The sequence below is a fragment of the Danio aesculapii genome, chromosome 22, assembly GCF_903798145.1.
Source record: "Danio aesculapii chromosome 22, fDanAes4.1, whole genome shotgun sequence".
Classification (NCBI taxonomy): Eukaryota; Metazoa; Chordata; class Actinopteri; order Cypriniformes; family Danionidae; genus Danio; species Danio aesculapii.
In genome coordinates this window covers 10,457,670-10,475,939 of record NC_079456.1, presented here as the reverse complement: position 1 = coordinate 10,475,939, position 18,270 = coordinate 10,457,670, and the positions used below count along the sequence as shown (strand labels likewise).

The 18,270-nt window shown below is 35.3% G+C and overlaps 2 protein-coding genes across 2 annotated transcripts in view; one reads left to right on the top strand and one right to left on the bottom strand.

Moving 5' to 3' along the window:
- LOC130216386 (protein NLRC3-like) overlaps positions 1–18,270 on the top strand; it is a 229,101-nt gene that overhangs the window by 87,636 nt on the left and 123,195 nt on the right. The gene's annotated exons all lie outside the window — the stretch shown is intronic.
- The window catches only part of cacna2d2b (calcium channel, voltage-dependent, alpha 2/delta subunit 2b), a 64,452-nt gene continuing 57,600 nt past the window's right edge, over positions 11,419–18,270 (bottom strand). Inside the window, exon 38 of the mRNA XM_056448321.1 lies at positions 11,419–14,903. Coding sequence (XP_056304296.1) covers positions 14,802–14,903 — 102 coding nt within the window. The 3' untranslated portion in view covers positions 11,419–14,801. The remainder of the gene's footprint in view (positions 14,904–18,270) is intronic.

The following is an 18,270-nucleotide window of genomic DNA, read 5'->3' as shown; positions in this document are numbered from 1 at the left end:
GAGTTACTTGCATTCACGTTAAACTTCAATTGGTGCTGGATCTAATTGATTATAAAAATGAAATTGATTCTGATGCTATTATCTTATTTCTCGATTTTTACAAGGCTTTCGACACCGTAAAGCACGAATTCCTTATAGACTCTTTGAAAGCCTTCGGATTCCCCTTAAAATTTCTTAATATGGTACAAATGTTGTACAAAGATATTAATAGCTGTGTAATTTTAAATTCATGTACTTCACCAAGATTTCCTGTGCTCCGTGGTATACGACAGGGCTGTCCCTTGAGCCCATTCTTATTTTTATTTATTGTAGAAATTCTATCTATAGATATTCTACACAATAATAATTTGGTTGGTATTAATATCTTTAACAGAGAGATTCGCATATCACAATTAGCAGATGACACTACACTATTTTTAAAGGATAAACATCAAGTGTCTCCAGTTTTAACCATTATTAATGCATTCTCTGATGCTTCTGGACTCAAGCTAAACTTATTAAAGTGTGAAATTATTTGCTTGTACGACACCTTAGATGCAAAAATTGAAAATATACCAATCAAAAATGAAGTAAAATACTTAGGAATTAATATAACAAAAAATCTAATTAGCAGACAGTTTCTGAATTTTTCAACAAGATTATCTAAAGTAAAATATATTTTTAACAGTTGGCTCCAAAGAGATTTATCAATTCTAGGCAGAGTCTTCTTAACCAAAACAGATGGATTATCTAGATTTGTGTACCCCGCATTATCTTTAGCAGTAGATAATCACACCTCTAAAAAAATTGATAAAGTTTTTCTTGACTTTATTTGGAATAATAAACCTCACAAATTGAAGAAACATGTGTTATCAAATAAAAGGAGTGAGGGGGGGGCTTGAAGTCCTAAATTTTGATGACACCAATAATACATTTAAAATCAATTGGCTAAAGAGATGTTTGCTTAGCTCAGACTCTATGTGGTATTTTATTCCTAATAATATATTTAAAAAGATTGGTGGCCTTTCTTTTTTAATGAAATGCAATTACTCTGTTGGTAAATTGCCTATTAAATTAGCTAAATTCCATCAACAAGCTCTATTAGCCTGGAAACTGACTTACAGCCACAATTTCTCACCCCACAAAACCATTTTATGGAATAATGTAGACATTAAGATAAATAATAAATCTTTTTTCTGGGATAAATGGTTTAACAAAAACATTATTTTTGTTTCTGATCTTTTTGATTGTAACGGGGATCTTTTAACTTATGAGAGTTTTATAAACATTAATCAATTCCCTGTTCGATACATGGAATTTAAGTCAATTATAAAGGCTATACCTAGTGGATTACTATGTTTGATGAAAGCAGCTCTTAGTTATGAGACAAGTTCCAAACAATTATCACAGTTATACCTAGGAGGAAAATCTATTCTTACTAAAGAATGCAATAATAAGTTCATACGTCAAGTGTCCCAGTCACATAATGCAATTACTCCTAGAGGAAAGTTTTTTTGGGGTTCCATAATTGTTAATATTCAATGGAGAAAAACATGGTTATTACCATATAAATTCTGTATTCCTAATAAAATGAAAGAGGTGCACTTTAAAATTCTGCATAATATTTACCCATGTAATGCACTTTTATCCAAATTTTGTGATGTTACTGATAGTTGCACATTTTGTAAGAATGAGCGTGAAGACATTTGTCATTTATTTTTTTCTTGTAACGTGTCATCACTGTTTTGGAATGATTTAAGTTCATATTGTTTTTCCAAGGTTAATATGAGTGGTAATTTACACCTTAAGGATGTTATTTGTTATTTTGAAAACCAAAACAAGTCGTTAGAAGCCACTGTGAACTTTTTTATACTTGTTGGGAAATTTTACTTTCACAAACAGAGGTTCCTTAAAAAAAATCCAATCTTTATAGACTTCCTATGTGAAATAGAACACTTAATTAAATCGCTTAGATTAATTGAAAATAAGAAATGTGCTTCTCTCTTGAGCAAATATGATGAGATCTTTCTTGCTACTTGAATAGTTATTTTCTTTTATTGCACTGTCTTTTAAATTTTTATTGTATTTATTTAATTTTATTTGTTTATTTTATGTATTGTATTTTGGTTTTGTTCTTTATCTTGTGCATCTAATGTGATTATTGTGTAAAAGAACTGTTATCTTTTACTGTATTTTAAGTTATATTATACAGTTTCTTGAAGTTAATAAAAAAAAAAAAAATGAAAAAAAAAAAAAAAAAAAAAAAAAAAAAAATTCACGTTAAACTTCTTGGAACTGTCTTCGTTCAATGACATTTTGGTGTGATCTTGATTTTATAAAAGATTGTGTGAAGGCAGATTTTGAAATTACATTTAAGAATGTTATCTTTGGTTTGCATGAATGTGAAAAGGAAAATAATACTTATTTTATAAACCTTATTTTTTTTAGTTGGCCAAATTTCATATTCACAAGAGCAAGTTTTGTAATTGTAAACCTTTTTCCCCTAAATTTAAAATTGAAATGAAAATGTACTTTAAGTCTATTGTAGGATCAACAACCTTAAAAAGCAATACGAACAAGGACTTTGATGAAGGACTTGGCTCTTATCTTGGACTAAATGACTGAAAACTCCTGGATTGTTGTTGTTTGATTGATGACATTTGTTGTTAATGTTTTTCAAGCATTCAATAAAAAAAATAAATAAATAAATAAAATTCATGTTAAACTTCTTTGCAACATAAATTTTTTATTTATTGTCCTTATTTAAATCTAATTTGAATTTATTTGTCTATTAAAGATATATTTCGGTTTCTGTTATTTTCTCATGTAATGATCCTGCTCTCGATCTTATTGTTAATGTTTTGTTACACTGTACATTTTTTTTACATAAAATAAGTTCCTAAAGGCAATACCTAGATTTAATACTTTTCTTGCTGAAATTTCGTTCAATATTGAATCTCTTAAGCTTAATAATAATAATAATAATAATAATAATAATAATAATAATAATAATAATAATAATAATAATAATAATAATAATAATAAGTTTCCTAAAGCTTATGATAATATTTTTTCTTAATGATTGAGGCTTTGTAAAGTTTTTTTTCTTCTTTCCTAATGTTTTGTTATTGTATTTTCACTTCAATTTAGTGATGTTATTTTTCTTGTATTCTATAAAAAATGCATTTATTGATAAAAAATAATAATAATAAAAAAAAGAACAAAAATCCAGACGGAGTTACAGGCGTTTGATTAAAACAAATAAATAAATTACTTTCCCCAGTTTAATATAATTACTTTTAATTAAGTATTCTTATTCACAAAGCTTTATTGTTTTGCAAACGCAGGATATGTCTTCAAGATGTCAAATATTGTGCCCAATAGCTGCTTTAAATTTTCGTTACATTAATATTCAACCAGTGAGCAAAATGATAAGAACTATTATATTGCTGAAGGAATTTTTTTTTTGGTCCCATTATAATTATCCAATTACAGCTAAAGAATTTGCTAGTTTTTGGAGCAGTCTATGCTCCCAAACTTTGGAACACATTAACTATAGAAATTAGAGCCTCATCTACATTAAGTGTTTTTTTTTTTTTTTTTTTTAAATCAGTCAAAACCTGCCTCTTCTCTCTGGCCTATTAATATAAAAAAAATTTTTTTTTTAGGACTCATTGATTATATAGATTTTTAATATTTATTTTTAGTTTTTACATTTTATTGTAGCATATATTGTCCTGTCTTTCTAACTGTTTATTATTGTTGCCATGTTTGTGAAGCACTTTGGTCAACATTCATGTTGTTTTAAGGGGCTATATAAATATAGTTGACCTTGACCTAAAAGTTGTGATTTTTATCAACATAAAAGTAGCCTATATATGTTCCGTTCTGTAATCTGAACCATTAATCAACTATAAAAGAATGTGGAAACATTATTGAGAATATGCATCAGAAAATTCACCAATTACAGCATGATTTTCAGCAGTTTACTTAAATAAAAAGTAGGAGATCTATTCATGGTACAGTAAGATTAAAAACATCTTTACAAACAGACACAAATGTTTTATCAGACATTCTACCACACTGTAAAACCCAACAGTCAACTTCATCAAATGAAATGTGTGTAGTTAAATCAAAACTGACTGAAAGTTAATACTACACATTTGAAAAGAGTTTTGCACTCAGTGTTGAAGGTAATGCGTTAATTAAATACCTCATTACTTCAACTTAAATGGAGTAAGTTCACAGTACTCATATAGATTTTTTTTAAACTCAAATAGTTTGTAACAATCCGTTCCCTCAAATGGTTTGAGTTGACTTAACTTATTGGATTTTACAGTACTCAGTTGGTTTGAGTTCTCTTCATTTATTGGGTTTTTGTGTGCTCAAATTGCTTTGTTTACTCAAATGGATTAAGTTCACAGTACTCATTAGGATTAGTTTTTGAACTTAAATGGTTTGTTGCAATCTGTATCCTCAAATATCTTAACTTTTTGGGTTTTAGAATGCAGAAACGTACATTATCTGTCCCTGAAATAAAAACATAAATCCCAATCATCCCAAAAATGTCTAAAATGGACTGATGTTTGATTTCTGCGAGTTATTCTGTAAAGGAATATGTCAACCATTTGGTTCTCAGATTTTTGTTCTTTAATAAAAACGCAACTGTACAAACCCTGTCATTCTCCTTTTGAACCTACAGCTTTAATAGTTTTGTTGTGCTAAAAACTGTTATTTAGGAAGAAAAAAATACTTCAGAAATAGCCAGTTTAAGTTGTTATCATTCACACCAATTGATTAAAATCATGAAATTATGAAGTCTGCAAATATATAATACAAATAGGCCTACATTTACAATAGTCCCCATGTTTCTGTCAGTCCTGTCACATTTGCATTAAATTTAACATACAATATGTGCAATACACCTTTAAGGCTATGACTCAAAAGTGACATCTTTGATGGAGAAGCTGGCAGTGGTCAAGAATGTGTTCAATCATTGAATTGTATGATTTTGTGAGGATGACAAGCTAAAGGTCAGGCAAGTGAAAATGTACATTTCTGGCAGAATGTCCCTTATATTATGAGGATTTCATGAGAAAATGTTTGTAGAAATAATAAAATATTGCTGTGATAAGCAGTATAGTATAATAATAATTATAACTAATTGCCATTTCCCACTAGCTGAACATCTAATACAGGAATAACTGTATTCAATAGTGTGTGATCAGAAGGTGAAACACAGATGGCTAAACTACAAGAAGATAACAAGACTTTCTAAAAAAAGATCTGTAACACTTTTATTTTACATTGTCCTTGTTTGATAGAGTGACACATGTATGACGACAATAATAAATTATGCATAATTACAAGCACTAGGATAACCACTATCCAAACCCTAATCACATAGTAAGTACATGTTGTTACTTTATATTACTCAATTCTTAAAATGTTTATTTATATTGTATCTTGGAATCCTTAAAATAAAGTCGAAAAATATATATACTCGTATGTCCACCAGGGGTCGCTTAAATTTTAAAACATTACCGCAAATCATCTGCAGGCTTATGAAAATCCCAAAACTGTTAAAAATGACAATTCCCTCAAGTCAACGAGGTCAGAGGAAATATATATTTCGCATTTATTTGCACACGCACACACACAAACGCACGCACGCACGCACACACACACACACATGCATATATATATATATATATATATATATATATATATATATATATATATTACATATATATGCGGCAATGTTTTGATTCTAATTATATAGTTGCTATGGTAATACAACAAATATAGCAATATAAACAAATGACTATAGTAATGTAATGTGTGTATTTATATAGTGCATTGATCGTGTATGGTCATACACCAAAAGCGCTTCATAATCATGAAGGGGGTGGGGGGTTGGGGGTCTTTACTCTTTACAAGAAGTGCCATGGGATTTTTAATGACTACAGAGAGTAAGGACCTCGGTTGAACATCTCATCTGAAAGATAGTGTCCCCTTCTGTATACTGGGGATTAGGACCCACACAGACCACAGCTCACTGCTGGCCTCACTAACACCATTTCCAACAGCAACCTAGCTTTCCCATGTGGTCTCTCATCCAGGTACTGACAAGGCTCAGCCCTGCTTAGCTTCAGTGAGTAGCCGGTCTTTGGCTGCACGGTGATATGACTGTGGTAGGGTGAATTATACTTCAAAACACCAGTTTACTGTAGTAAAAACTAAAGTATATTATTTATTACAGTTTATCAGTGCAAAAGAGTTAATACCACAGTATGCTGCACCATTCATTAACAAACGTTAAAATATATTAAAAGTTACAATATATACACTAATACACTGTCAAAAACACTATAGTATTTACGATAAATTACTGTAGTGTGTGTTTTTATGGGAACACAGCACGGAACAATACAGACACTTCTCTAAAGTCTGTTTTGTTCATATAAAAAGGGCTGCATGAATAAAATCACCCACAGGTATGATCCTCAACATTACAGAGAATCTAAAAGCATTGCACTGCTCCAGAGTAAAGGTCAGACATGAGTTTGTGACCAAAGGCAAAACAGAGCCACAAATACACACTTAACCTACTAGTTTTCAGAATAAAGCCTGTAGGATATTCTTATAAAAGTAAATGGCCTACTTCTTTACTTAGTGCAAGTTTTGATACACTGAGGAACATGATAGAAAAATGTTACTTATTAATTGTCACAGAGTAAAAAAAAAGTGGTTTCTTTCAAGGTGTGTTTCATCCAGCATATGTTTTACACAGCAGCTGCCCTTCCAGCTGCAACCCATCACTGGGAAACACCCATCTGACTCATTCACACACATACATTACAGCCGCCAATTTAGCTTATTCAGTTCACTTGTAGCGCACGTCTATGGACTGAGGGGGAAACTGGAGCATCCGGAGAAAACACACGCCAACACAAGGAGAACATGCAAACTCCACAAACTATATATAAGCTGCATATATCACTGATCATTTTCAAGAGTGAATTTCAAATGTTGGAAGAGAGTTAGTCGCCATCAAATATGTAATTTTCTTGTTCTAAAGTAGTTCTTGTTATAAACGATGTATCTGTGCACATCATTATGTTGTAAAAATGAGGGTGGGGGTGGTGGGGTTAATCCCTTATTATGGTGGGCGTATCCCTATTTTCACATCCCAGTGTTGACAGGCATGATTTAGGGTGGAGTCATCAGTCCCTTAAGGCAGGGCCATTAGTCATTTGGGGGCATCGATCAGTACTTTGGGGCAGGGCTATCAGTAATTTAGGGCGGGGCTATCAGTGGTTGTTTCATTTTTGCTCTGAATTAGTCCATTCATCAATCTTCCTTCCTTTTGTTAGCAATACCTATCTTTCAGCAATCAAATCATTTCCCAAAGAACGAAATTAAGCACCACCCTACATTTTTTTGCCTATTTCAGGACTGTTTTAAGTAATGCTACTTTTTATGTGTAGTCATTAACACACCTGTTTGTACAGCGAATAGTTCTACAGCATTTTCAGCCATTTATTATTCCTAGTCATTTCTTCCATAGGTGACTGAATAAGAAACAATCACACTTCCGCATTGCAGAATAAGGTCAATAGAAAGGGCTTCCCAAGCAGAATCCACTTGGGTAATTTCAAGCAGAGGCGTTCAGAAGTATTAAAGAAGTACAGTCCTGTGTAAGTTTCACTCCGCAATAAAAAGTATGAAATAAAGCGAATTATTCTAGAGGGTCAGTTCATTGACCTCAAGAGCACTTTAGAGAAACTCTGGGCCTCCACTGATGTTGACCCGAGTACAAATGTGAACACTCCAAGTATACACTATAGGAGGTGCAGTACACTTTAAAGATCAAGCCTCTTCTGTAGAAGACTGGATCTGGCCCTGAAGGCGAAGTGAAGGGCTCATCAAGAGTGAGATCCAGCTCAAGGCCAATCTCTCAGAGACAGCAGAGATTTGAGGAGGAAATCAATGCTAAAGCGACTGCCAAAAAAGAGGAGACTGGAGGATGAACGATGTGAGCTGAAGAGAGATATTGATGACCCAGAGCTCACCTTGGCAAAAGTGAAGATGGTGAAACACACACCAGTAAAGAAAGGTTAGGATTTTAGGGGCTGTTTACACAACATTTTCAGACAAAATGGGAAACTTTTTATGCATTTTGGCTGTTTGTTTACACCAGGGGTGTCCAAACCTGGTCCTGTAGGGCCGGTGTCTTGCAGATTTTAGCTCCAACTTTCCTCAACACAGCTGCAAGGATGTTTCTAGACAGCCTAGCAAAAGCTTGATTAGCTAGCCCAATTCTGTTTGATTGGGGTTGGAACTAAACTTTGCAGGACATCGGCCCTCCAGGATCGAGTTTGGACACCCTTGGTTTACGAGAAAACAGCATTTTTGGGACAAAAGGTCCCAAATCAAACACTTATGCACTATTTTATGGTAGTGCATAAGTAGTATGCTCTACTCTTGTTGTGTACAAAGTGCAAGTAGTGCCTTCAGCTTGAAAATTCTATTAAGAAGTGCACTCTAAATACCCGGATGACGCATTGATTGTGGATGCATAAGTGTGGATCGTTGGACATTCCATGCACACAGCGCTCTTAGTTTTACTCATGTAGTAGAAGGGGAAGAGCTATCTGGCCCTGAAGTTGGATTTCTTTATTGATTATGGATTGGGAAAGATATTCAATTGAATTCCTCTTTATTTCTGTAGCACTTTTACAATGTAGATTGTGTCAAAGCAGCTTAACATAAAAGTTTTAGTAAATTGAACCTGTGTCAGTTTTGAACTGGATTATTCCAGATCCCGAAGATGAATGGGTACATTTTGGTAGTTTGGTCATTTATTCATCTAACTGTTAAATGTCGCCTGGGAAATGGTTAGTGTTCCACTTGGTATGACACTAAACTCTACACTATAGGGTTAAGTGTATTAGTGCATAGGTGCATAATCTGAGACACAACTTTAAATCTGAAAATGGACTACAAAGAATTATATATTTTTTAAAAACGTTGTGTTCATTTAAAACACCTGAAAATTAGTCTTTAAAAACGTGCATGGTACATGTTTAGGGGAAGTGTAGACTAAAGGCAAGCACGGATAAAAACACAGCAATCACAGAGTAGGTGTTAGCGTTGTTGTTGCTCAAGTGCTTTCTAATGCATAATCAGCAAAGTGTGGATTTAACTCACACTATGCCTCAACCCTGATCACAAAAGGTGAAACTTTTCTCAAATGGACTTAGAGTTGAAGACCAATTAGGCTTCCTGTGAAATATGAATTCTCGTGTTGAATTGTTTAATGGAGAGATTTTTTCCCCCCAACATATTTCTAAATGTAACCCCTCTAATAACTAATGTATGTTATTAACCTATGTAAATTTATTTTGTCATTGCTATGCTGACAGTACATAACATTTTACTAGTTATTTTGCAAGGTGCTGGTATTCAGCTTAAAGCACCATTTAAAGACTTAACCATGTTAATTAGGTTACATTGGCATGCTATGTTAATTAGCAAGTCATTGGACAACAGTGGTTTGTTTTGTAGACAATTGAAAAAAAAATCCTTAAGGGAGCTAATACTATTGAACTTTTTACATATAAAAACAATCCTGCCAAACTAAGAGGAATTAGACTTCTTCCAAACAAAAATATAATAGGATACAACAAAAGCAAAATACATTGATGTGGTTATATTTTGCTATACTGCATGAGTGTTTGTTTTCTATTCTACTTTCCGTTAACACCTTGTACTACTTAACGATGCAGAGGACGACAATAAAGATATGATGTTGTTAAAGCATCCCCTTAGAATTATAAGGTTCTATCTGACATTTTTGTCAAAATTGAGTTATTGACATATTCTTATTAAATCACAACTTATTTACATTATGGGATGTTTTTTTTATAAGTTGTTTACATTTGAAGACTTTTTGTTAAAAAAAACAAATGTTAGACATGAATATGGAATGCGAATCTTAAATAGCTCAATATCTCAAAATTATTCAGAACGCAGATAGAACCTAATAATTCTAAAGTGACAAAATTTCAAAAAAGTAATAAAACTCACCAACAGGATACTTCATATCCGTGAAGAAGACAGATTTGTTTGTGTTTTAATCTTTTTACCATTACAGACCAAGGATAAAGGTCCTGCTGATGCTGCAGAGTCCCAGGTCAATGAGATGAGAGCCAAAACTAAAAGGATACGAAGGTGAACACCACCTATTGTCTCTGAAAAGAAATACTTTATAATTAAATAAATGTATAAACACACACACACACACGCATGCACGCACGCACGATATACTCACCAGCCACTTTATTAGGTACACCTTACTGGAACCAGGTTGGACCGCCTTTTTTGCCTTCACAACTGCCTTAATCTTTCACGGCATAGATTCAACAAGGTACTGGAAATATTCCTCGGAGATGTTGGTCTATATTGACATGATAGCATCACACAGTTGCTGCAGATTTGTCGGCTGCACATCCATGATGCAAATCTCCCATTCAACCACATGTGCTGTATTGGATTGAGTTCTGGTGATTGTGGAGGCCATTTGAGTACAGTGAACTCATTGTCATGTTCAAGAAACCAGTCTAAGATGATTCATGCTTTATGACATGGTGTGAGACTAATTAGACCAGGCATTGTTTTTTCCAATCTTCTATTGTTCAATTTTGGTGAGCCTGTGTGAATTGTAGCCTCAGTTTCCTGGTCTTAGCTGACAGGAGTGGCACCTTGTGTGGTCTTCTGCAGCTGAAGCCCATCCACTTCAAGGTTGGACATGTTGTGCATTCAGAGATGCTCTTCTGCATACTCCGGTTGTAACGAGTGGTTATTCAAGTTACTGTTGCCTTTCCATCAGCTGGAACCAGTCTGGCCATTCTCCTCTGACCTCTGGCATCAACAAGGCATTTGCGCACACAGAACTGCCGCTCACTGGATATTTTCTCTTGTTCTGAACATTCTCTGTAAACCCTAGAGATGGTTGTGCGTAAAAATTCTAGTAGATCAGTAGTTTCTGAAATACTCAGACCAGCCCGTTTGGCACCAACAACCATGCCACGTTCAAAGTCACTTAAATCACCTTTCTTTCTCATTCTGATGCTCGGTTTGAACTGCAGCAGATCGCCTTGACCATGTCTACATGCCTAAATGCATTGAGTTGCTGTCATGTGATTGGCTGATTAGAAATTTGTGTTAACAAGCAGTTGGACAAGTGTCCCTAATAAAGTGGCTGGTGTGTATATATGTCTCATAATGTAATACATAATGAAATACACAATTTTCAGGAAAGGATTAAAACTTTAAACTTGTATCAGCCATCATATAATATGCCTGCAATAATAAAAACTTATTCCTCATTAGATACATATTTCTAAACCAAAAATAATAAACACCCATACCAAGTTGACGTGAAAAATATGAATGTCTTTATCTCACCAATTCTCATATAAACATCTCCCAGAAGTGAATGACACAGTATGATACAAAGTTAGCCTTTCTTGATAAATTTGTGCCATCTGTACAAAATGAAGTGATATGGAAGACCGCAGAAAGGGAAGAAAAATCCCTTTCACATAGTTAACAAACATTGGCAGAACATCCAAATTAAAACAAACAAACATAAACAAAACATAATGAAAACATTCCTATTCACATCAGTAAATTCAATGTAACACAGAAAGAAATTGTACATAAAGACGATAGTATAAATACTCTTATCGGCATTAAATAATACTGTTAGAACGCTCAAAGCTTACATACAAACATAGAGCCGATATTCAAAGACAAGCCTGAACCAAAGTCATCCAAATAAAGCGGCTCAATACTGATTTCATGCTCTCTTTACATTATAGTTCGGTAGCACTCGCTTGCATTAGTCGACATAATTTAAAGTATTGCTCAAGCCATTACGATACAAAACACGTCAAGCCAAATCCCTTCAGTCCAGTTCAGAAAAATCCTAGTCTGATTCATTTGGAAGTACTAGTGTGGCCATGTTTTTTTAACATGAAAAAAGACGTTTAACTCATTTTGTTTAGTCTAAATCGACTGTTAAAATGTAATACGTAATCAGCGAAAAGCAACAAAACATCTGCGATAAAACCAAAACATTTCAATAAAAGCATGAAAGCGTCGGAAAACTCACACTTGATACATTTCGCAAGCAATATACATACAGTATCCTTAAAAATAAATACATATTGACCCTTCGACAGCGTCAACGAACTCTGTAAGGAAATAAAGTTGGTTCGTCAAATGCCTCTAAGGGTCCAGTGTCCTTTCGGAAAATGTTCGGAAATCAATGCGAATTATTACTAGCGTTTTTCGTAGTTTTTTTTCCCAGCATGCAGCGGGACGGCGAGACATCAGCTTGCATTCCATTCATTAAAACACACTTGATCAACTCAGTGTGGAATAACCGTATTTACATCGGAAAAAAGTTGAAACTATTTGAGTGCCTTTCTGAAGACAAGAATCGGTATGTGTAATAAAAAACCCACACTGAACGCCATTAAACGAGTCTCACAAAAAATCACCCCAAAATCAACTGAAAATCTTGTATGTGCTTAAAAATGAAGAGTATTTGTAGAATTTTGTTGCATTCGGCTCATCGAATTTTACTATTTTACAGTAAAATTGACCATTTTTAAATTCACATTATATTAATGAAAGTGTTTTATTCCATTACACTGACGCGACAATGAACAAAAGTGTGCTTTGTTATCTTTATTATTACTTTAATGGTGCTTAAAATAGGCTAATAATGATAGCATGATATCTGTGCTTTTAATTAATCATTTAAATAGGCAGGATAATAAATGCTACCGTTATTTAAAACAAATAATAAAATGTATTTCCAAGTAAAAATGTGCTTTTTAAAAAACATAATGCTCAAAATATGCTGCATTTTCTTTGTGATGTGTTTCCATTTTGATTTTGGGGTAAAATACAGTACAAACTTTCGCCAGGTTTGGTGACATTCACCCTTGAGCCCAAAGTATACTTCATGTTTCTTTTTACATGCTAGTTAGCATTTGCACACACTCTTGTAAAGTATACTGCATTTGATTTGTGCTCGACACATGCGCATTTGAAAGATTCATCATTGTCCACTGTGCTTTTTCTCTCCAGTGTCCACCTTGTGGTCAAACTAAGAAATGTAAAAAAATCGTGCGAAAAATTTGCTGGTGTTCCGATATAATTTACAGCATGTTTATGTAAACAGCAGGGTATACTTGGAGCTTTATTATACATGCACAATTGAATGCACAGCCTTCCAAAGTATACTCTACATAATAGCTTGGATTTGAAACATGCGCATTAGTGTCACTAGCTCTAGTTTACTCACAGGATGTTTTTCCCCCTCAGGTTTTCTCCTTTATTGTATATCGCTACCACAAAAGGCATCTGCCAAATGACTAAATGCAAAAGTAGGTGGGTTTTACACTTGCACTCTATTATTTAAACTTTACGTTTGATGAAAATTTTACGAGTTAACGGCAAACGCGTTGCATATTGCAGGTTATTCAAACCACACAACAATTCGGCTCTATTCAAGCATTTGCACTGACTTTGTATATAATTTTTCCTCACAAACACTTAATTCCGCATTTGGTGTGAACCTACAGTAGCTGAATGAACCGCCAACTATTCTGCCATATGTTTTATGCAGCAGATGCCCTTTCAGCTGCATTCAATAGTAGATTCATTCCTGTCAATCCTTCCGAACTTTTCCTCTTCAAAAGATATGACTGATAAAACTCATTTGCATTCGTTTAAACTAAACTTGTAGATATTTAAAATTCTACAGTTTTTAAATAAACTTTTTGCTAATCCGGTTCCATCGTTTTCTGACTGTAAAAGAACAACCCAATTCAGTGGTGACACATTGTGGACAAACTGTGCAGTACAAAAAACAATTCAAAATAAATGTGCAATCTGTGTTTACAAAAATCGCTCGTTGCAAGCACATCACAAGCATACTACTCTGATGCTAAAATTCATGTCACACACTGTATGCTAACCGTAGCATTCACATAAAACGTGAAGTATACTGTGGGCTTTATACCGTAAACCAAAGTCAAGTTAACATTCAATACTATATCTTCTCCAGCATTCATTCAGGGACAGTCAAATCCACCTCCAGTGCTATTGTTGGTCCTTTTGGACAAGTGCGCCAAGGCACTGTTGGGTAACAAACCAGGCAGCAGTTTTTATACACAAGATATGTCCTTAAGACATTCGACAAAGCTGTAAATAAGCTAAATGAAATCTAAAACTCAGTTCCACTAAACGAAGAAGTTTGCAATGATATGGCATTCTCTTTTGGCAAGAAAGCCTCGAACGAAATACTTGAACAGAACTTGCGCATCCCCATCATTTGGACATCCACAAACATCAGGGTTTGGCACTAAATCCAGAACAAAGCAAGACTCTAACACAATGCGAGATTGTTATAACAACCGTCAAAATGTCTCATGTTTCAGTATTAAAAAAAAAAAAAACGAGCCAGGTCCTTTCCTGTTTTTGGATTTGGCAAGCAAAAAACACTTCACGGCAGCAGAAAGATTCTCGTCATGTTTTTCCAAATATAAAGAAGAAACTATTTAAGACAGTTTTTTTTTCTGAGTGGGGTACTAAGACACGTTTCCCATCATGCTCTGCTGTAACGGCACACAGCTGGAATGCACCTCACGATGAGACAGAGAGCCGGAAAACCAGGAGGATGTCAGGAGAGGACCAGAGTGTGGTACGGATGGGGGACAGGAACACTGAAGGCAGTGGGATTACGATCGTAGAATGAGGTAAAGCAACAATAACTGAACCCAGAGCAGAACTGGCAGCGGACAGTGTAAAGAGTGAGCGCTGCCACACTGTGATGTGTTCTCCTGCGGGAAAACAAAGACAAACCAAGAACACTCAGGTCAACACAGACAACAACAATTGGCTGTTAGTTGTTGGTTCCAAGGGTGTTGCTAAGGTGTTTCAGTTTAAATTGACTATAACACATTGCTATGAGGCTGCTTGAGTGTATGTAAGAACACTAGTCTGTGTTATTTTAAAGGCTCATGCACACAGGGACAACTTCTGCTTGCTTTTATCCCCAATGTTTAATGCCTTGTGACTAAACAAAGGGCACTAATGTGATCTGGTGCAATCATATTACGCAGATTCTCACTTGTGGTGAAAGTGAAGGACTTGGTACTTTTGTAATCGAGGTCAGATGGTAAAGTGATGTACAGGAATACCTCATTCCTCTGATTCAAAAAAAGGTGCTCTGTCCATAGACACTAGAGCAGGGGTGGGCAAACTCGGTCCTGGAGGGCCGGTGTCCTGCAGAGTTTAGCTCTAACTCTAATCAAACACACCTGCTTATAGATTTCTAGTGATCACGAAGACACTGATTAGCATGTTCAGGTGTTTTTGATTAATGTTGAAGCTAAACTATGCAGGACACCGGCCCTCCATGATCAAGTTTGCTCACCCCTGCACTAGAGGCAGTGGTTTTTAGCCTACTCTTTAAAACAGGGGTGCCCATTCCTGTTCCTCTAGATCAGAGGTCACCAATCTCGTTCCTGGAGGTCCAGTGTCCTGCAGGGTTTAGCTCCAACTTGCCTCAACACACCTGCCTGGGTGTTTCAAGTATACCTAGTAAGACCTTGATTAGCTTGTTCAGGAGTGTTTGATTAGGGTTGGAGCTAAAATCTGCAGGACACCAGAACTCCAGTAACAAGTTTGGTGATCCCTGCTCTAGATCAAGGATGCCCAAACTCTGTCCTGGAGGGCTGTTGTCCTGCAAAGTTTAGTTCCAACCCCAATAAGACACACCTGGGCAAGCTAATCAAGCTCTTACTAGGCTTTCTAGAAACATCTGTGCAGGTGTGTTTTCTAATTAAAGACAGGTGAATTTGATCAAGGTTGCAGCTGAACTTTGCATGGAGGTAGATCTCCAGGAACAGGATTCGGCAGCCCTGCATTAGAGCATTTGCTTCTCATGGAAAGAATCACTGGTTTGATCCCAGCTCAGAGCCAGAGAGAGGTGTAGAACAGGCGAGCTACTCACAGAACTATGTTCAGGTGCTGCGTAATATCATTGCTCCTGCTGCAGCCATGGTATAGTAGCATAGTTCCTGGATTATTATGCCGGAATAAGAGTATAGTTTCTATCAGTGTAGAAAATAGTAACTTTTCATTTTGTGTTGGTCTTAATACACAATGTTACCACAGAAGAGTCCAGCTTTAAATAGGAATATTATCAAAACGCTAAGCTAAGCTAAACGTTTCCCAGTGTTCCTTTAAAGGACTTGCCAGAATGTTAATATGCGTTTGGTTGCAAGGAAAATCTGGAGGCTTGCCAGGATGCTGCTACTTAAGCTTTTTTTTAAATTCCCAGGTATTGCTGGTTGATGCATTTGCCGAATTTTCCTTGCCAATCTTAAGCCAATTGTAATTGTTTGTTTTAGTTCAGTTTTCCCCAACCACTGCAGAGCCAGAAGATCAGAGTGAGCGCTCTAGCTTGGCCCCACCCTGATACGACTTAAGGTTTCTGAGTGGTTGTTAGTGGTTGACTTTCAGGAAATATACAGTTGAAGTCAGAATTATTAGCGCTCCTAAATGATTAGCCCCCTGCATATTTTCCCCCAATTTCTGTTTAACGGAAAGAAGATTTTTCAAACACATTTCTAAACATAATAATTTTAATAACAAATTTTTTAATAACTGATTTATTTGATCTTTGCCATGATGACAGTAAATAATATTTTACTAGATATTTTTCAAGACAATAGTATTCAGATTAAAGTGACATTTACAAGCTTGACTAGGTTAATTAGGCAAATTAGGGTAATCAGACAAATCATTGCATGATGATTTGTTCTGTAGACAATCAAAATAATATTGCTTAAGGGGGCTAATAATTTTGACCTTAAAAAAGTTAAAAACTGCTTTTATTCAAAAAACCAAAAAATTGCTTTTATTCTAGCCAAAATAAAACAAATCAGACTTTCTCTAGAAGAAAAAAATATTATAGGTAATACTGTGAAAAATCCATTACTCTGTTAAACATCATTTGGGAAATAAAGTAAAATATTAAAAAAGAAAAAAGAAAAATCACAGAAAGGGAAATAATTCTGACTTCAACTGTAGTTGTTTATTTGCAAGCATTTGTGAATGTCACTGTGTAACTATGTGGTTGCTAGGGTGTTTTAGGCTATTTCGCTATTACGTTTTAAGGGTGTTCTATTGACGATTGGCAACATTTTGCTAGCCAACAGGTTGAGCTTTTGGTGTTCTAGGCAAGTGGTTCCCAAAGTGGGGGTCGCGGAACAATAAGGAGGGGGGGGGGGGGTCGCTTGGTGATTTCCAAAAATCTAATTAATTTTATTAAACTATTAGAGGGCAATGCAGTAGGTAGTGCTGTCGCCTCACAGCAAGAAGGTCGCTGGTTCGAGCCTCGGCTGGGTCAGTTGGCGTTTCTGTGTGGAGTTTGCATGTTCTCCCTGCATTCGCGTGGGTTTCCTCCAGGTGCTCTGGGTTCCCCCACAGTCCAAAGACATGCGGTACAGGTGAATTGGGTAGGCTAAAATTGTCCGTAGTGTATGTGTGCGTGATTGAGTGTGTATGTGTTTCCCAGTCATGGGTTGCAGCTGGAAGGGCATCCGCTGCATAAAACAGATGCTCGATAAGTTGGCGGTTCATTCCACTGTGGCGACCCCAGATTAATAAAGGGACCAAGCCGACAAGAAAATGAATGAATAAATGAATGAATAAACTATTAGAATTACCATATTTTATCCATAACTTACCAAAGAAAAAAAACAGTAGTTAATAGTTAGCCATCAGCCTTTCAATTTTTTGTGACCCCCTTGTGTGATTATGTTATATTAAAGACACAGCACATTGATTTTATGGCACCAGGTTAAACTTTCTGACACCTTTACGTTACTCACATACATTAAAAATAAATAGAGTCCACAACTGAACACGGAGAATAATCTCAGAGTGGCGTTCTCCAAAATTAAACAATGAATAGACTTGGGCTTATTGGTGTGTGTGCTGCTGTGTGCAAGGTTTATATATTAATAACCACCTCAGAGGATATTGGGGGTCATTGGCATTGTTATTTTGGGGGTCGCAGGCTGAAAAGTTTAAGAACCCCTGTTCTAGGCTGTTGCCTGGATATTTTCTGGCAGTTGATAGGATGTTGCTGTGCAGTTACTAGGTTGTCAAAAGGATGTTGTTATGCCATTGTTAAGT